This window comes from Canis lupus, chromosome 37 (genome assembly GCF_048164855.1).
Source record: "Canis lupus baileyi chromosome 37, mCanLup2.hap1, whole genome shotgun sequence".
Lineage (NCBI taxonomy): Eukaryota > Metazoa > Chordata > Mammalia > Carnivora > Canidae > Canis > Canis lupus.
Genome location: NC_132874.1, coordinates 6,896,992 through 6,913,193, shown reverse-complemented (window position 1 = coordinate 6,913,193; position 16,202 = coordinate 6,896,992). Strand labels below are relative to the sequence as shown.

General features: G+C 35.1%; 1 protein-coding gene across 9 annotated transcripts in view; it reads left to right on the top strand.

Moving 5' to 3' along the window:
* CDKAL1 (CDKAL1 threonylcarbamoyladenosine tRNA methylthiotransferase) overlaps positions 1-16,202 on the top strand; it is a 663,683-nt gene that overhangs the window by 472,706 nt on the left and 174,775 nt on the right. For all 9 annotated transcript variants that reach the window (XM_072813956.1, XM_072813952.1, XM_072813953.1 and 6 more), the window contains one exon: positions 6,190-6,370. In XM_072813956.1, coding sequence (XP_072670057.1) covers positions 6,190-6,370 — 181 coding nt within the window. The remainder of the gene's footprint in view (positions 1-6,189; positions 6,371-16,202) is intronic.

Sequence of the window (16,202 nt, the reverse complement as noted above, 5' to 3'; positions counted from 1 at the left end):
GAAATAAACTAGTGCCATCAGGAAAATTCCCCTTGTGGGGCAATTAAAAAGAAAATTGCTTTGACCACTCTAAGTTCTTTGTGTTTCCATATATATTTTAGAATCAGCTTATCAATGTCTACAGAAAAATATGCTGATATGTTGATAGCAGTTGCAATGAATCTATGTATCAATCTGAGGACACATGCAATCTTAACAGCAAAAAATCCTCCAATCTGTGAAAATATGTATATTGTTTCATCTATTTAGGTATTTATTTACTTATTTTAAAGATTTTATTTATTTATTTATGAGAGAGGGACAGAGAGCACACACAAGAGTGCAAGCATTAGCAGGGATTGGGTTTGGCAAAGGGCAGTGGGAGAGAAAGAAGCAGACTCTCCACCAAGCAGAGAGGCCAGTGTTGGGCTTGATCCCAGGACCCTAAAATTATGACCTGAGCTGAAGGCAGATACTTAACCAACTGAGCCACCCAGGCACCCCTAGATTTCAGTTCTTTGTTTCTAGAGTATAGGTCTTCCATTTTCCAAATTCATTCTAAGTATTTTTTATGCTATTGTGAATGAAATTGTTTCCTTCTTTTCATTTTCTAATTGTTCATTACTAATATAAAAAGTACAGTTGATTTTTATATATTAATCTTGAGCTCTGCTAGACTCACTTATAATGGTAGGTTCATTAGATTTCTTGGAGCTTCCATAGACAAAATCATGTGACCTGCAAAAATTAGTTTACTTGTACTTTTCCAACCTGTATGCCTGTAATTTCTTCTTCGTGTCTTTCTTGCATGACTAGATCCTCTGTAATATATTGAGTTGTAGAAGTAAGAACAGACACCCTTGTCTTGTTACTAATCTAAGTGAAAAAGCATTCAGTCTTTCACCAATAAACATAATAATAGCTGTAAACTCTTTCTTGGGTTAAGATAGTTTTTCTCTATTCCTTTTTTACTGAGAGTTTTTATCATGAATGAGTGTTGGATTTGTCAGCTGAGTTTTCTGCATCTATTGAGATGACCATAGGGTCATCTTCTATCCTTTTAATATGGCTTATTGCATTAGCTAATTTGTATGTCAAACCAACCTTGAATTCCTGGAATTAAAACTTGATCATGAAAATAATCCTTTTTATATGTTTCTCGGCTTGTTTTCTAATATTTTATTAAGTGCCTCTGTGTTCATAAAAGATATTGGTCTAGAGGTGCCTGTGGCTCAGTCGGTTGAGCATCTGACACTTGGTTTCATGATCTTGGGGTGGTGGGATCAAGCCCCGAGTTGGGCTCTGTGCTCAGTGCAGAGTCTGCTGGAGATAATCTCCCTTCCCCTCTGCTCCTCACCCTGCTTGAGTGCATGAATGCTCACTCTCTCGCTCTTTCTCTCTAACAAATAAATAAAATCTTTAAAAAAATCTCAGTCTGGAGTTTATTTCTGATCTTTTTCTCTGGTTTGTATTTTGTCTACTGCTGGGCTTACACAATGAGCTCTTTTTTCATCTCTTTGAACAATTTCCATAGAATTGGTTTTATTCTTTCTTTAATGTTTGATATAATTCACTAGTGGAGCCATCTGAGCCTAAGTTGTTTTCTATTGTTTTTTTTTTTTTTTTTAGTGGCAAGATTTTTAATTACAAGTTCAATTTTTGCAATAGATAAAAGACTATTTGATTTTCTGCTTCTTCTTGAGTCGTTTTTGTAATTTATGTCTTTTAAAGAATCTGCTCATTTTAGCTTAAAATTTTAATTTATCGACATAAAATTATAATAAATATACCCTTAGTATTTTTTTTAATATTGATAACATCTGTAGTACAGCCTCCTCCCTCATGCCTAAAGTTGGTCATTTGTGACTTATTTTTTCTTCTCAGTCTAGTTAATAGTTTAGTAATTTTATTGTTTATATGTCAAAAAGACATCTTTTATTGATTTTTTTCTTTATTTTCTTTTTCATTGATTTATTTTTAAACCTTTATTTAGTAATTTATTTTTTGTTCTACTTTGGATTTGCTTCTTTTTTATTTATTTTTATTTTTTTATTTTTTTATTTTTTGGATTTGCTTCTTTTTTAGCTTCTTGAGGTGAAAGCTTGAAATCATTGAGTTTACCTCTTTTTAGCACAGACATTTAAATCCATTAATTTCTTTCTAAGCACTTATTTAAGCTGTGTCCCATAGACTTAGATGTTTTTACTTTCATTCAGAACTTTAAAAAAAGTTTCTTTTAATCATGCATTTATGGTTAATAATTTTAATGTATCTGATTCTTTTTCTGATTGTTTTTATTTCTTTCTTTTGAGATAAATAGCATGTATATTAGTATTAATTTTTTTTACGTGTGGATTTGAAATTCATTTATTGTTCTAAAGCAAGAATAGAATCGTTTTCTCATTTTTTGCCAGTAGAACACCAAATTGCAAGTAAAAATCTTGAGAAGATTAAAGTACATTTTAAGTAGTATTTCAAATATGATGTGTGTATGTGTTTATTTTTTTATTCATAGTAAATAATAAAGTCTTTAAATGTTTGAGGCTCTCTTAAATTCTAGCCTAGGGCCAGCAAAGAGATCTGATATCCTACTGATAGATTTGCATAACTGATCATAGCACTGCTTCTGCCAAGGCAGATGCATAATTGGAATCTTTCTCATTAATTCTATTCCCAAGTTACTTAATGAACCCATTTTGCTAGTAAAAAGCTTGTATACGTCAGAAAAAATATTGGGTCAGAATGTATGTGTTATTTAAGCTAATTGAACATTTTCATTTTCATCTTCTTTCAGAATTATTCTCCAATACTGCTATGAAAACATAAATATAGATCTTTTAAATTTTAAAAATATAGAATACCTGATAATTATATTCATTAGACTCACGGCTTCAGTACATGTGCAGAAATGATCATTTAAAAAAATTAGTATTTTGAAAATGCATTGCTTCTCAAAAACAGCATTTACAATTAACATATTAAATATTAGGATTAATGTTCTATTTTACACTCCTTATAATTTCCTCCTAGCCACTTAAATCATATGCAATTAATTTAGAATTAGGTCCACTTCAGACTTTCTTGATTTTCTTATGAACTGAAGAGAATTATTTACTTAGGGAAATTAACAGTGTAAATAGGAGTCTTTTTAGTTGGTTCATCTAAGGAGCCAAATTGTTTTTAAGAAGCATCATTTGCATATATAAAATTAATGTATAGATGAGCCTCTTCTAACATTAAAGTGTAGTCTTTACTTTGAAAACATTTTATAGGCAATCAATTTATATTCTTACATACTTTGACACCAAATTTTGGACACCAAGGGTAAATTGCTTTTACTTTTAAATACTAGCCAACATAGGTCTTTCACAAATTCATAGTTTACCTAATTCTCTCCTTTGTTATCTGTAAGCTTTTTGTGTAGATTATCAAATATATTCACAAATTGAACATGCCCTTCTTAAACATTTAAGGTGACTTTTGTAAAGGTTTGTCTTTTCTCACTGGCGATCTTAATGCCAAAGTAAGCAGGTGTTGCATAATACTGAGCTCAGCTATCATGGATCAAGGAGGATTGGGGGGAGGGAGAATCAGTAAGGTACTTTCCTTTGGGAATACCCCATGATCTAGTGCCAGGTTCATTGCAATTCATAGCGTAGGACAATAGCCAATTGTCTTGGTTTCTATAATATTTCACAGGCAGTTTCTAAGATTTTTTTTTTTTATTTCCTAGGGGAGATGGACTCTTCTCTGTCATTTCTGCTATGATCTATTACTTAGAGTTTAGTTGTGGATTTCTTTTGTTCAAAAGGATTTATAAGTCAAGTGTAAACATTTGCTAATTAAAATTATTGACATACTTTTTCTATTCTACAAGCTTTTAGTGAGTCTAGAAAATGGTCTTTTTATCTAGAGCTTACTGTGTAAACATGTCTCTTATGACTTTAAAATGTAATCTTGGTAATCACCCTTGAAGGAGAAAATGTTTTTGCATCACAATAAAATTTTTTTTTTCAAATATGGTTTCATTTTTCTTTTATGCATATTACTGCTTTTTTTTAATTTACCATCACAAAGAAAAGTTCCAGCCTTTGGAACTTATCTCACTAATTCAAGGTCAGCCAAATTAATAGCTAGATGAGACTAAGTGGAAATCAGGACAGAAATATTTTCAAATATGAATGTCATTCTCCTCTCACACAGGCATTAAAGTGTTATCCAAACAAGGTGTAGAAAGCTGTTGTTTTGATGATGCCATTTGTATTAGGCAGCCAACAATTCGACTTTCCTTTGTCACATTCTTTGTTCTCTCTTATGCTCCCAAAATCTAATATATTTAAATGAGAAAAATTGTTTTGTTCTGTTCATCCATATAGAACTACATTTAAGGGATAGAAAACTTTGATATGGTTAGGTATCTATAGATTGTGATATTTGAGGCTATTTTTCCTGTTGTTTATGGATTGAGAAGTCTATTGTAGTTGTGAATACTGTTTGTGTTATTTTGTTATTATTGCATCGTTAGTACAGGGTAAAATATCCTTATGGAAGAACTCCAAGGGCCACAGAGAAAGTACATCCAAGAGGGTAACATGTGGTTTTATCAAAAACAAGGGTAGCCTGTTACCCAACGACATGTGATGAGAAGCTTTCGGTGATTTATTCTTTAATATTAAAGGGCAGAGTCAATGTTAACTGATGGCAAGTCTCAGCCATGAATGAGAGGGACCTGGAGAAAGTAGTCACACTTACAGTGAGCAGAGGAAAACTTGTGAAAAACTTTAATTAGTATCTTTAGAAAGATGAGGAAAGATATTGCATCTCTAAAACAAATGAGTAAATGGCAACATAAGAAAATTTGCTAGACCTAAAGACTGTGAGTGTCTGGATTGTGCCCCTGTACAAAGATTTACATGCCTCATCAAAGATTTACAAGGCCTATTATCATGAAATTTAGAAACCTGAAGAAGGTGCACCTGGGTCGCTCAGTCAGTTAAGCATCTGCCTTTGGGTCAGGTCAAGATCCCAGGGTCCTGGGATCGAATCCAGCATCAGGCTCCCTGCTCAGCGGGGAGCCTGCGTCTCCCTCTCCCTCTGCCTGCCACTCCCCCTGCTTGTGCTCTCTCTTTGTCAAATAAATAAAATCTTTTTTAAAAAATTAAAACATTGAGAATAAAATGAATATCCTAAAAGCTTTCAAAAAGAGAGTGGGGGCACACATAAAGAAGCTTGTATCAAAGTGAATCAGGACGTCTCATCCACAACCTTGCCAGCTTGAAAAAAAAAAAATTCTGATGATAATATTTTTCACTATCAGTCAGTGGTGTGGATTAAGACATGTTCAGATATGCTAAGACGATAACAACAAAATTTCCCTGGCATGCCTTTTGGTGAAGCTTCTGAAAGAATGCTCCTACAAAATTAAGGAGAAAAGGGTAATTGAGATGTAAGAATACTTAGGATTCAGGAAGAAGGGAAATGTGGGGAAAAAGGCGACTGAAGAGCAACATTCAAGGGTGACATTATGACTGGTTCAACACACAAAGAAAGTAGGAGTGGCATTTCCAGAATTAAAAAATAGAATCAGTGAATTATGTATAGTCCATTGAGTGTTTAGAAAATAGTATTCATTTTTGATCAATCTGATGGAGCTTGTGGAAAACATGAACACAGGTACCTAGACTATGAAGCAAGAATATTTTAAGAGAGACTGTTATTAATTCTAGGAAAAATTAAACATTGTAGCAAAAGAAAACATGATAGTAGCATATACCAGTTGGCGCCACAGTGAACAGTATCTTTGTAGTTATACTAATGGAAATGTGATTGATTGATTTTAAACTCTGCAGTGATTACATTGAGAGGGGAGGGATAGGATAGTTTAATGGATTGAATCCTCATTTACCGTAGTAGAGAAGTTACTAAATACTGCCTAAAAATCAGTAAATCCAGAAATAGAATAAGCATCTGTTTTAAAATATAGGAAAAAAGAACATTAAAAAGAATTAAAAATGAGTGTCCCTTGAGGATGACAGGGGCCACTGTTACTCAGAAACTTAGTATTTAAGACTCTAAAACTCTTTGCAAATGCCCCTTTCCTAAAAAATAAAATTTAGTTTTAAGAGGAATAATGGCATTTAAAATGTCAAAGGAATAGAATAATTGTGGATTGTATTCAGCTTTTTACATTTTTGTCATGTTATTTTCTAGAGTTCCCGGAATAACCCTTGCTACAGATATTATCTGTGGTTTTCCTGGAGAAACAGATCAAGATTTTCAAGAAACAGTGAAACTTGTGGAAGACTACAAATTTCCAAGCCTCTTTATTAACCAGTTTTATCCCAGACCAGGAACTCCTGCAGCAAAAATGGTACAAGTTCCAGCACAAGTGGTAAGATATTTCTCTCACAAAGTATTCAATTTACCAGCCAGTATCTATAAAAATGCAGCTCTGTTTGTTGTCTGCCTTAACACAACTAGTTCGTAGTATAACTTCCAAGTTAAAAAATATGGGGAGTTTTTCAAGATGGGGTCAGGGGCGGGGGAACCTTGGAGGATTTAAATGACTGTAGGAAACTAAAATATCACCTTTTTTTTTTTTTTTTCTTTTTCTTTTGAAGAGAGAGGTTCAGATGACACTGGGGCGGGGAATAATAATCTGGTATTACCTGTGTTTATAAGAGAAATCCTTGGATATTTGAAAAGAAGACAACCTTTAAATATCTGTGAGCAAAAGAAGCTTCATGTTTACCCTGATTTTCTTAATTTGTTGCTCACTGGGGGCCCTATGTTTTCCTTCCTTTTCCATGGAATAGATTTGATGCTTGCCATCTGTCTATTTCAGATTTGTGTTACTTTCACACAAATGAACCTCAACTTAATTTCATCCTTACAGGTTCAGAAATGTATTAAAATAAGATAGTTTTTTTTTTTTAAAAAAAAAGAGTTTTATTAATTTATTAGAGAGAAAGAACACAAGCAGGGGGAGGGGCAGAGAGAGAAGGAGAAGCAGACTCCCGCTAAGCAGGGAGCCCCATGTGAGGCTCCATCCCAGAACCCTGAGATCATGACCCACCCAAGGGCAGACACTTAGACCGACTGAGCCACCCAGGTACCCTAGAATAAGATAATTTAAAATGAATGTAAAAAAAGTTTGAGATCCAGTAAAGGTAACTTGTTTTCCAGAATGCCTCAGCAATTAATGTTCTCAGAGTAATTTAGTTGCTAGATTCATTGGCTAAAGATGGAAAAATGTTAATAAGCTTTAAGAGGAAGTCATATGTTTTTAACTGAAAATTTTGTTTTGTTTCAAATAACTAAAACATTATGCCCTATATTAATTTTCCTCAAAGCTTCCATGAATAAATACTAAAAGGAATAACTCAAGCTTATTTTTTTTTCCTATTATGCCATATGTGAATATCAAACATAAAACATACAGATTTTTTATTTCAACATTTGGTTGAAAAAAACAAATATATTTTTTATTTGTATATACAGAGATACACTTTAAAGTCTGTTTTCCCCATTAAAACTGAAGTGAGGGCAGCCCCGATGGCACAGTGGTTTAGCGCCGCCTGCAGCCCAGGGTATGATCCTAGAGAACCGGGATCGAGTCCCACGTCGGGCCCCCTGCATGGAGCCTGCTTCTCCCTCTGCCTGTGTCTCTGCCTCTCTCTCTCACTCTATCTCTCATGAGTAAATAAAATAAAATCTTTAAAAAAAAAAAAAAACTGAAGTGAATATCATTCTTTGTTTTTTCAAAATTTTCTACATTTTTATTTCGCAAGTTTCTGTATATACAAAGGTAAGAAAATATTTTACAGGTAGCCTATTTAATTTTATATCTAATTTAATCAATGAAAAGAAGACTATAACACCATGGACAGTTGACTTTTCACAAACATAAAAATAAGTTAATTCATTATTTTTATATCTAAATTATAATAGCTTTTATTGCATATAGCAGAATTTACCTTCCTTGGTCTACAGTTCTTCAAATTTTGATGAATGCATACACTAGTGTAACTGCTACTACAGTCAAGGTACAGAGCAGTTCCAGCAGCTTCCCAAAATTTTCTTTTTACTTTTTTGTATTTCTTTACTCCCTCCATCTGCAGATCCTGAAAACTACTGATCTCTTGTTCTTATAATTTCATCCATTTTTTCTTAAACTTTACTTAAATAAAAACATTTTTTGAACTACAACATCCCTACAGAAAACATGCACAGCTATACGTTTCTCTAAAGTGAATACTTGCATGTACCCTGAGTCAGATCAAGAAACAGAACATTACCAGACCCAGAGCTTCCCATCCTGCCCTCCCCATCCAATTCTCTCCCATTCCCCAACAGAAATCACTATCTCTTATTTTAACACCATACATAACTTTGACCTATTCATAAACTTGATATAAATGGAAGAATTCATCAGAGTCTGAATGTTTAGCACTTTTTAAAAACTATGGTAATTCTTTTTATTGTTTATGTTTTTCGATAAAATTAATATTTTACATACAGTCCTGCTTTAAGTCTTAACTCTTCAGTTAACAAGCAGTGGATTTTTCTACTGAGTTTATAAAACATGTAACTTTGTCAAGAAATAATTTTTCATCTTTTTCTTCATTGTTTATTATTATACTGCTTTTGAAGATAATACAGCTGTCCTAAGATTTCACATCTGAAAAATCTGTACATCTCTCTGCCAGGAGTTGGACCTGTTGCTTATTGAGATTGTGGGTATTTATTTCAGGCATGGTTACAGTCCCTCTAATCTGTCCTAAAATAGTCAGACATTGGCTGTCCTGGGGCACCAGCTGTGCTATGAGCACCTCTCTCCAGCCCCAAAGCTTTTTTTTTTTTTTTTTTAAACAATATTATGGGAGATTAGTCTGTTTTTGCAAGTAGCTATAGTTCATCCATTTTCATGGCTATGTAGTATTCTGTTGCATGCATATTTATCCATCCTTTTTTTTTTTTTTAATTTAAATTCAGTTTGCCAGCATATAGTATAAGAACTCATCTCATCGACATTTATCCATCCTAATGTGAAAAGAGAATTGGGTATTTGCAACATTACAGTATTAGCAACTGATACCCCCATCAGCATTCTTGTTTATATCTTCTGTTTGACTCATCTACATACACATTTCCGCTGGGCATTTAGCTGTAATTTCTAGGTCATAGGAAATACAGTGGATCTGCTTTCTATTGCCAAATAGTTTTCCCAAATAGTTGAGTAAATTTACATTTCCCCCAGCAATATATAAAAATACTAGCAGCTCCATATTCTTGCCAACACTTGGCATTGTTATATTTCTGTTATTAGCCATTCTGCTGGGAAGGCATTGTAATCTAATTGTGGTTTTATTGTTCTCTGGTAACTAATGACATTGAATACTTTTTATATGTTGATTGGGTATTTGGATATAATTTTTCAGGAAGTCTCTATTCAGACCTTCTGCCCACTTAACTTTTGGTTTGCTTATTTTCCTGTGTCCCAGCATCCCCACACCCTTTCCTCTGATTTATAGGAATTATTTGTGTATTCAGAATTCAAGTCCCTTGTTAGTCATGGTAATTTAAATATCTTCTTCCATTCTGTAACCAATCTTTTTACTTTCTTACTGATCTCTTTCGAAGACCAGACGTTGTCAGTTTTAATGGTAGGATTTATCAGTACTTTTCATTTTATGTTGATGTTTTTGGATCCTGTTTCAGATTCCTTCCCCACACCGTCATGAATACACCTCTCAGTGTACTCATCTAGACATTTTATTATTTTGCCTTTTACCTTTAGATCTTTAATCCAAATGGAATGTATTTTTGTTGAGGTGTAGAGGTCAAGAGTTTTATTTTCTACAAGGATATCCACTTGAGTTAGTGCCGTTTATTGAATCTCATCCTTGCCCCATTCTCCACCTGGTCATCCTTTTCATAAATCGGTGTCTATCTCTACATGTGCATATATTCTGGAACTTTATTGTTTTTTTTATCTATTTGTTTCTACCAAATCACAACATTAATTACCATGGTTTTGTAATAAGTATTGACACTGCAGTATATGCCTTTCAACTCTGTTTTTTTCTTGAACATTGTCCTAAGTATTCTTGGCCCTTTGCCTTTCTAAATTTGTCAACATACGGCAAAACATTTTGCTGGCATTCTGATTGAGATTGTATTGATTCTGTAGCTCATTTGGAGGGAAATTGACGAAGTAAAAATACCTAGTTCTCCATCTTTGAATGAAATATATCTCTTCTTTATTTTAATCTAATTTCTCTCAGTAATGCTTTAAAGTTTTCTGTATACAAACCTTGCATATCATTTATTAGTTCTGTGCCTGCATGTGTGTCCCTGGGTACTGTTGAAATGACTGATTTTCATTTTTTATTGTTATTGCTATTTAAAATTTTGGTTGATTTTAATATATCTATCTTTTTCCTGTCAACTTTGCTAAATTCACTTAGTAATTCTAATTATTTTTTTTTTTTTTAATTTTTATTTATTTATGATAGTCACAGAGAGAGAGAGAGGCAGAGACATAGGCAGAGGGAGAAGCAGGCTCCAGGCACCGGGAGCCTGATGTGGGATTCGATCCCGGGTCTCCAGGATCGCGCCCTGGGCCAAAGGCAGGCGCCAAACCGCTGCGCCTCTAATTATTGTTCTATAGATTTTTCTTTATTCTTTTTAAAATATTTTATTTATTTATTCATGAGAGACACAGAAAGAGAGGGGCAAAGACACAGGCAGAGGGAGAAGCAGGCTCCATGCAGGGAGCCCGATGTGGGACTTGATCCCAGTACTCCAGGATCACACCCTGGGCTGAAGGCAGACACGCTTAACTGCTGAGCCACCCAGGCATCCTTCGACTTTTCTTTATAGAGTTTTCTATGTATACAATTATATCATCTGCTGATAGTTGCAGTTTTGTTTCTCCCTTTCTTGTCCTCATAACTTTTATTTCTTGTCCTATTGCACTGGCTGGGACTTACAGTATGCTGTTGAATAGAGTTGACCATTTATCTCTTCCCAAACTCAAAGGAATAGTCTTCAGAATTTCTCCTTTCAGTATAAAAGTTGACTATAGTTTTGAGATTAGGGAAGTTCCTTTCTATTCCTAATTCACTCAGAGTTTGTATGTGGGCTTGTGTGTGTGAGCATGCCTGCATGTGTGTATGTGTGCGTGTGCATGGTCATGTGTGCCTGTGCATGTCTGTGTGTGTGTTTTACTCATGAATAGAATTGAACTTAATCACTTTCTCTTCATCTGCCAGAATTATCATATAGTTTGTTCTGCATTAAATCTGTTAATATTGTGAACTATGCTGAATGTTTTCAAATGTTTAAATCAACCTTGCATTCCTGGGACAAACTTCATTTGATCATAGTATATCATAATTTGATATACTATTTTAGTTAATTTGCTAAATTTTGTGAAGAATCTTTGCATCTTTGTTCATATAGGATTTTTATCTGTAGTTTTCTTGTGATGTCTTCTTAATTTGGGTATGACAATTGGAAAGTATTTCTTTCTCTACATTTTTTGGAAGAGTTTGTAAGGAATTTGTATTATTTCTTCCTTAAATGTTTGACAGAATTGCCTTATGTGGTAAGCAGAATTACAAAATGGCCCCACAAACTCCCTCAGCCCCTCAACTAAATAAGTCCTGGGACTGTTAATTTGATATATGCTCTGCCGTTTGGTTTCTTGGTTCTGCTGAGTCATCTTTCCCTTTTCTCATGGAAGGTAGCACAATTTTCTCAAACCTTTGTGAGTCTTTCCTAGATTTCCCTAGAATTGATTCCATTAGGCCAAAGCCACATCAACAGATCTTTATGATATAAGCCCTTCCCTACTGTAGCCCCCTGCTGATATTTTTCTTTGTATTTATCCTGCTTGGAACTTGTGGGGCTTCTTTACTCCACCCCAGTCTCTTTCATCAACTTTGGAAAATGTCAGCCGTTCTCTTTTCAGATATTCCCGAAGGAGGTTCCATCCTCCATCCCTTCTTCTGGGATTTCCATTATATATGTTAAATATTTTCATTATGTTCCCCAGTGTCTAAGCTGTCCTTTCTTACATTTTTCATTCTTTGTTCTCTTTATGTTTCTGGATTTTTTTCACTTTACCTGTTTTTTAGTTCCCTGATATTCACCACAGCAGTAGCACGCTGTGTTCCCTGGAGAAGGAGCACTGCTGTCACTCACAGGGCTGCCACACAGGCAGATTCCCAGGTGCCACCCCAGACCTTCTTGGTCATAGTCTGCATCTCCAAGTGATTTGGGTGTGCAGTACTATCTGTGAAGTGCTCTTCTAATTCACTAAGCCTCTCTTCATCAGTGTTTATTTAGCTGTCCAACCCATCTTTGAAATTTCTAATTTTTAGTTAATTTATTTCTTCTTCTAGAAGTAGAATTTGATTTTTTTTTCTTCATGGATTCTAGTGTTCTAGTGAAATTCCTTAAATTTTCCTTTGTATTTTTTTTAACATATTAGTTATCTTAAAGCTCATTCTGAATTCTCTAATATCTAGTTCCAATATTGGTTATTTCTGTTGTCTTTTTTTTTCCTTGATTTTGGTCATTTGTCTTTTCTTTCCATGTACCTGATTATCTTTGTTAAGTGGTGACCATTGTTTCTTTAAAAAACCAAAGTGAAGCAGTAGGTTCTAGATAGTAATGTATCTTCCTCCAGGAGGATTTGATTTTGCTTCTGCCAGGCTCTAAGGTAAGGGTTGATTATTTTAATTGATCTGAGATTGATTTTTGAATCTATTTTTAGCCTTTCTAGGGATTCATTTATTTCCAGTTTGCCCTTACTTATTGAATGCAGCCAGTGATGTGCTGATATTTAATGACTGACTCTCAGTGGGAAGGCTTCTTTCTTGTAGCATTTGCCAGTTTCCATAATAAAAATACTACTCTTGCCAGTTTCAGGCTACCAATGTGGCATCGGTGAACATGGAATTGGGAAGAGATGCACAACATCAGCTCTTGTAAGCTGATAAAAAGGCAGAGCCAGCATACTATCCAGTGTACCTCTTCAGGGTCTTATGTGACTTTCTTGGTGCTTACCAGGGCCATTTTTTCAACTCTAATTTTTGTCTCCCCAGGCTCATGAGAATGCAGAAGGCTCTGCACAGTCTCTAAGCCTCTTAGCTTTTGCATGGCTCCTCAGCCTCCCAGCCACTGCTTCCAAACCAATGAATATGTAGAAGGGAAAAGTGGCTCCAAATGTTAAGCTTATGGACTTCCCTTCTCTCAGGGGATCTTGGTCCCTCGGGTCCTCACTGCCTTGGTAGTTTTTGATGTTGAAATAGAACATATTATACATTTTATTCACCTTTTCTAATTGTTCTTGGCAAGATCATTGGCCTGATACAAGCTAGTTTGCCTCAGCCAGAAGCAAGACTCACTGCATAAAATCCAACTTTCAGATGCTTTCTCTTTTCCTCTTGTCTTTTATCTTTTAACATGGCCCCTTAACATCTTCCTTGCATTTTAAGATTTTAATAACCCAGTTCTGGTATAGCAGAGCCTGTTTTACTGTTTTAGACTTTATATTTTAGAGCAGTTTTAGGTTTACAGCAAACTTGCATGGGAAGTACATAGACTTCCCATAGACTTCCTGCCCAGTATCACCATCCCGCCCCAGAGTAGTACATTTGTCACACTGATGAACCTACATTGACACATCATTATCACCCAAACTCCATAGCTGACATTACATTCTGTTCTTGGTGATACACATTCTAAAGGTTTGGAAAAATGTGTAATTACGTGTATCCACTGTTACAGCAACATGCAGCCTAGTTCCACTGCTCTGTGTTCCACCTGTTCATCCCTCCCTTCCCCTAGCACCAGGCAACCACTGATGTTTACTGGCTCTAAAGCTTTGTCTTTTCCAGGATGTCAGAGAGTTGGAATCATACCATATGTAGCCTTTTCAGATTGGCTTATTTCGCTTAGTAACATACATTTGAGTTTGCTCCATGTCTTTCTATGCTTTCATTTTAAAACAACAGAAATATATTGCCTCACAGTTCTAGAAATTAGAAGTCTAAAGCATGCCCCCTGCTCCCTCTGGACATGTGGCAGAGTCTTTCCTTCTCCGCTCTGGGCAGGTTGCTGGTAGTCTTTCCTCCACTTGTGGCGTACATAATTCCAGTCTCTTCTCCGTTGTCACATGGTGTCCCCGTGTAGCTGTCTTCCCATGACTGTCTCTGTATAAGGACCCCAGTTGTGTTTGATTAGGGACCCTACTGTACTCCTCATCTTAATTAGGTACCTCTGGAATGGGCCTCTTTTCAGTTACATTGGAGGTGTCAGGGTTAAGTACTTCCCACGTCTTCTCAGGAGCAAATACAAGGTAATCCATGACATATCTCTACCTTTCTGTAATTGTGCTCCAGGTAAAAACTGTCGCCCAGAAGAGGTTCACTTTTATAACATTCAGAACCATGAATGTGCATTGACTCTCCATGGTTCTCTGAAATTTATCAAAAATTAATAATTGCTCCAAAAGCAAAAAAAAAATTAATAATTGTCTACTTCCCTCAGGTACTTGATGTGACTTCTTAGCAACCAGACTTCACTGAAGTAAAACACAGCTGCAAATGGCTAGCAATTCTTTCTTAACCTAACTTATCTCCCATTTTCCTGGCCAAAAAATCAAAAATAAAGGTAGAATCTAACCCATTATTGAAAGAAAGCACAATCTGGTTGTTTTCAAATAACAGCTTTTAATTCTGGCTTTAGAATGCCCCTTAGTGAAAATCTCTTGTTTTCTTAGGCATACTTTATTTTCACTAAAATTAAGCCCTGAAAGTGTTCTCCTCATCTCCTCACCATAAATGACATAAAATAAATTCCCTTTTTTTCATAGCTACTTTTACATGAATACTGGCATTAATATAAATAAATTCCAGTTGTTAATGTCTTATAGTAGAGCTCTGATAAATGAACTAAATTATATGCATTTCTTAATCATTTAAATCACCAAATGGATAAAGCCCCGTTGGGTTTTGTATTTGCATAGGTGGGGGTAGAAGGGGTTCTTCCGATCTCTTTTTGCCTGCTGAAAAAAAAAAGTATAACTCTGTTAAATATATAATTAAAATACATTAGGCAAGATAAACTAAAATTGATCTTTTTTCTTAGCTTCTACAAGATTATTATTAACGTAGAAGAGATCTGATAGTAAGATCACCTAAGCTAAACGAGAGTGACCTTAGACTTTTAGATGAAAGGTCAGATTTGCCTATTTATATTTTCTTTTCTATTGAGTCTTTCTTCATTAGTCTTCATTAATCTTAAGTAACTCTAAGAGTATTTTCAAATTGTTGCCAAGGTTCTTAGCCTACCTAGAAAAAGATCACTTAAGTTTAAGAAGTCTTTGGATCTTTAGCTATCAATTCCAGAGTTTCTTTTTAAGGAAATTCTGATGAAAAATAATGAAGTTGGGATGAAATCTCTAAGAGGCCTGGGACTTGGAAAAGAAAAATCTTTAGATGACAAGCATGACTGTTGGAATGTTCATATTGGTTTAAAATGTTAAATTGTCGGGACGCCTGGGTGGCTCAGCAGGTTGAGCATCTGCCTTCTGCTCAGGTTGTGATCCCAGAGTACCGGGATCGAGTCCCGCATCAAGCTCCCTGCATGGAGCCCGCTTCTCCCTCTGCCTGTGTCTCGCCTTTCTCTCTGTGTCTCTCATGAATAAATAAATAAAATCTTAAAAAAATAAAAATAAAATAAAAAAATAAGATAAAATGTTAAATTGTGATATTAAATCCACCTGCTTGCTTGTCTCACATCTTAGAACTAGAGAAGTAAGATCATGTCTTCAGATATATGTGAGCATAAGAAGAATCATAACTCATTTAGCTGCAGTTTCTAGAATATTTACCCTAAGGATAATGAATCCATGATACTCCTCTTGATTCAGCCCTGAGGAGTGTGGGTATGTGTTCCTGAGAGATCTAGAGGCCTGCCCTTGGGGTAGACAGAGCAGCTTCACCAGAACTGTCCAGAGTAGGTTTCCCTGTGAGGGACTGAGTTTTTGCTGGAAGTAATCACACTAAGGCAAGGTGACCACTTGGTACAGATGTTGAATGAGCAATTGTTCTTAAATCATATACAGAGCTTATTCAGTGACATACAGTGACTCTCCTGAATCCAGCTGCATATGAGTCCAGGACATACTTCATTTTAAAAAGCAAAAC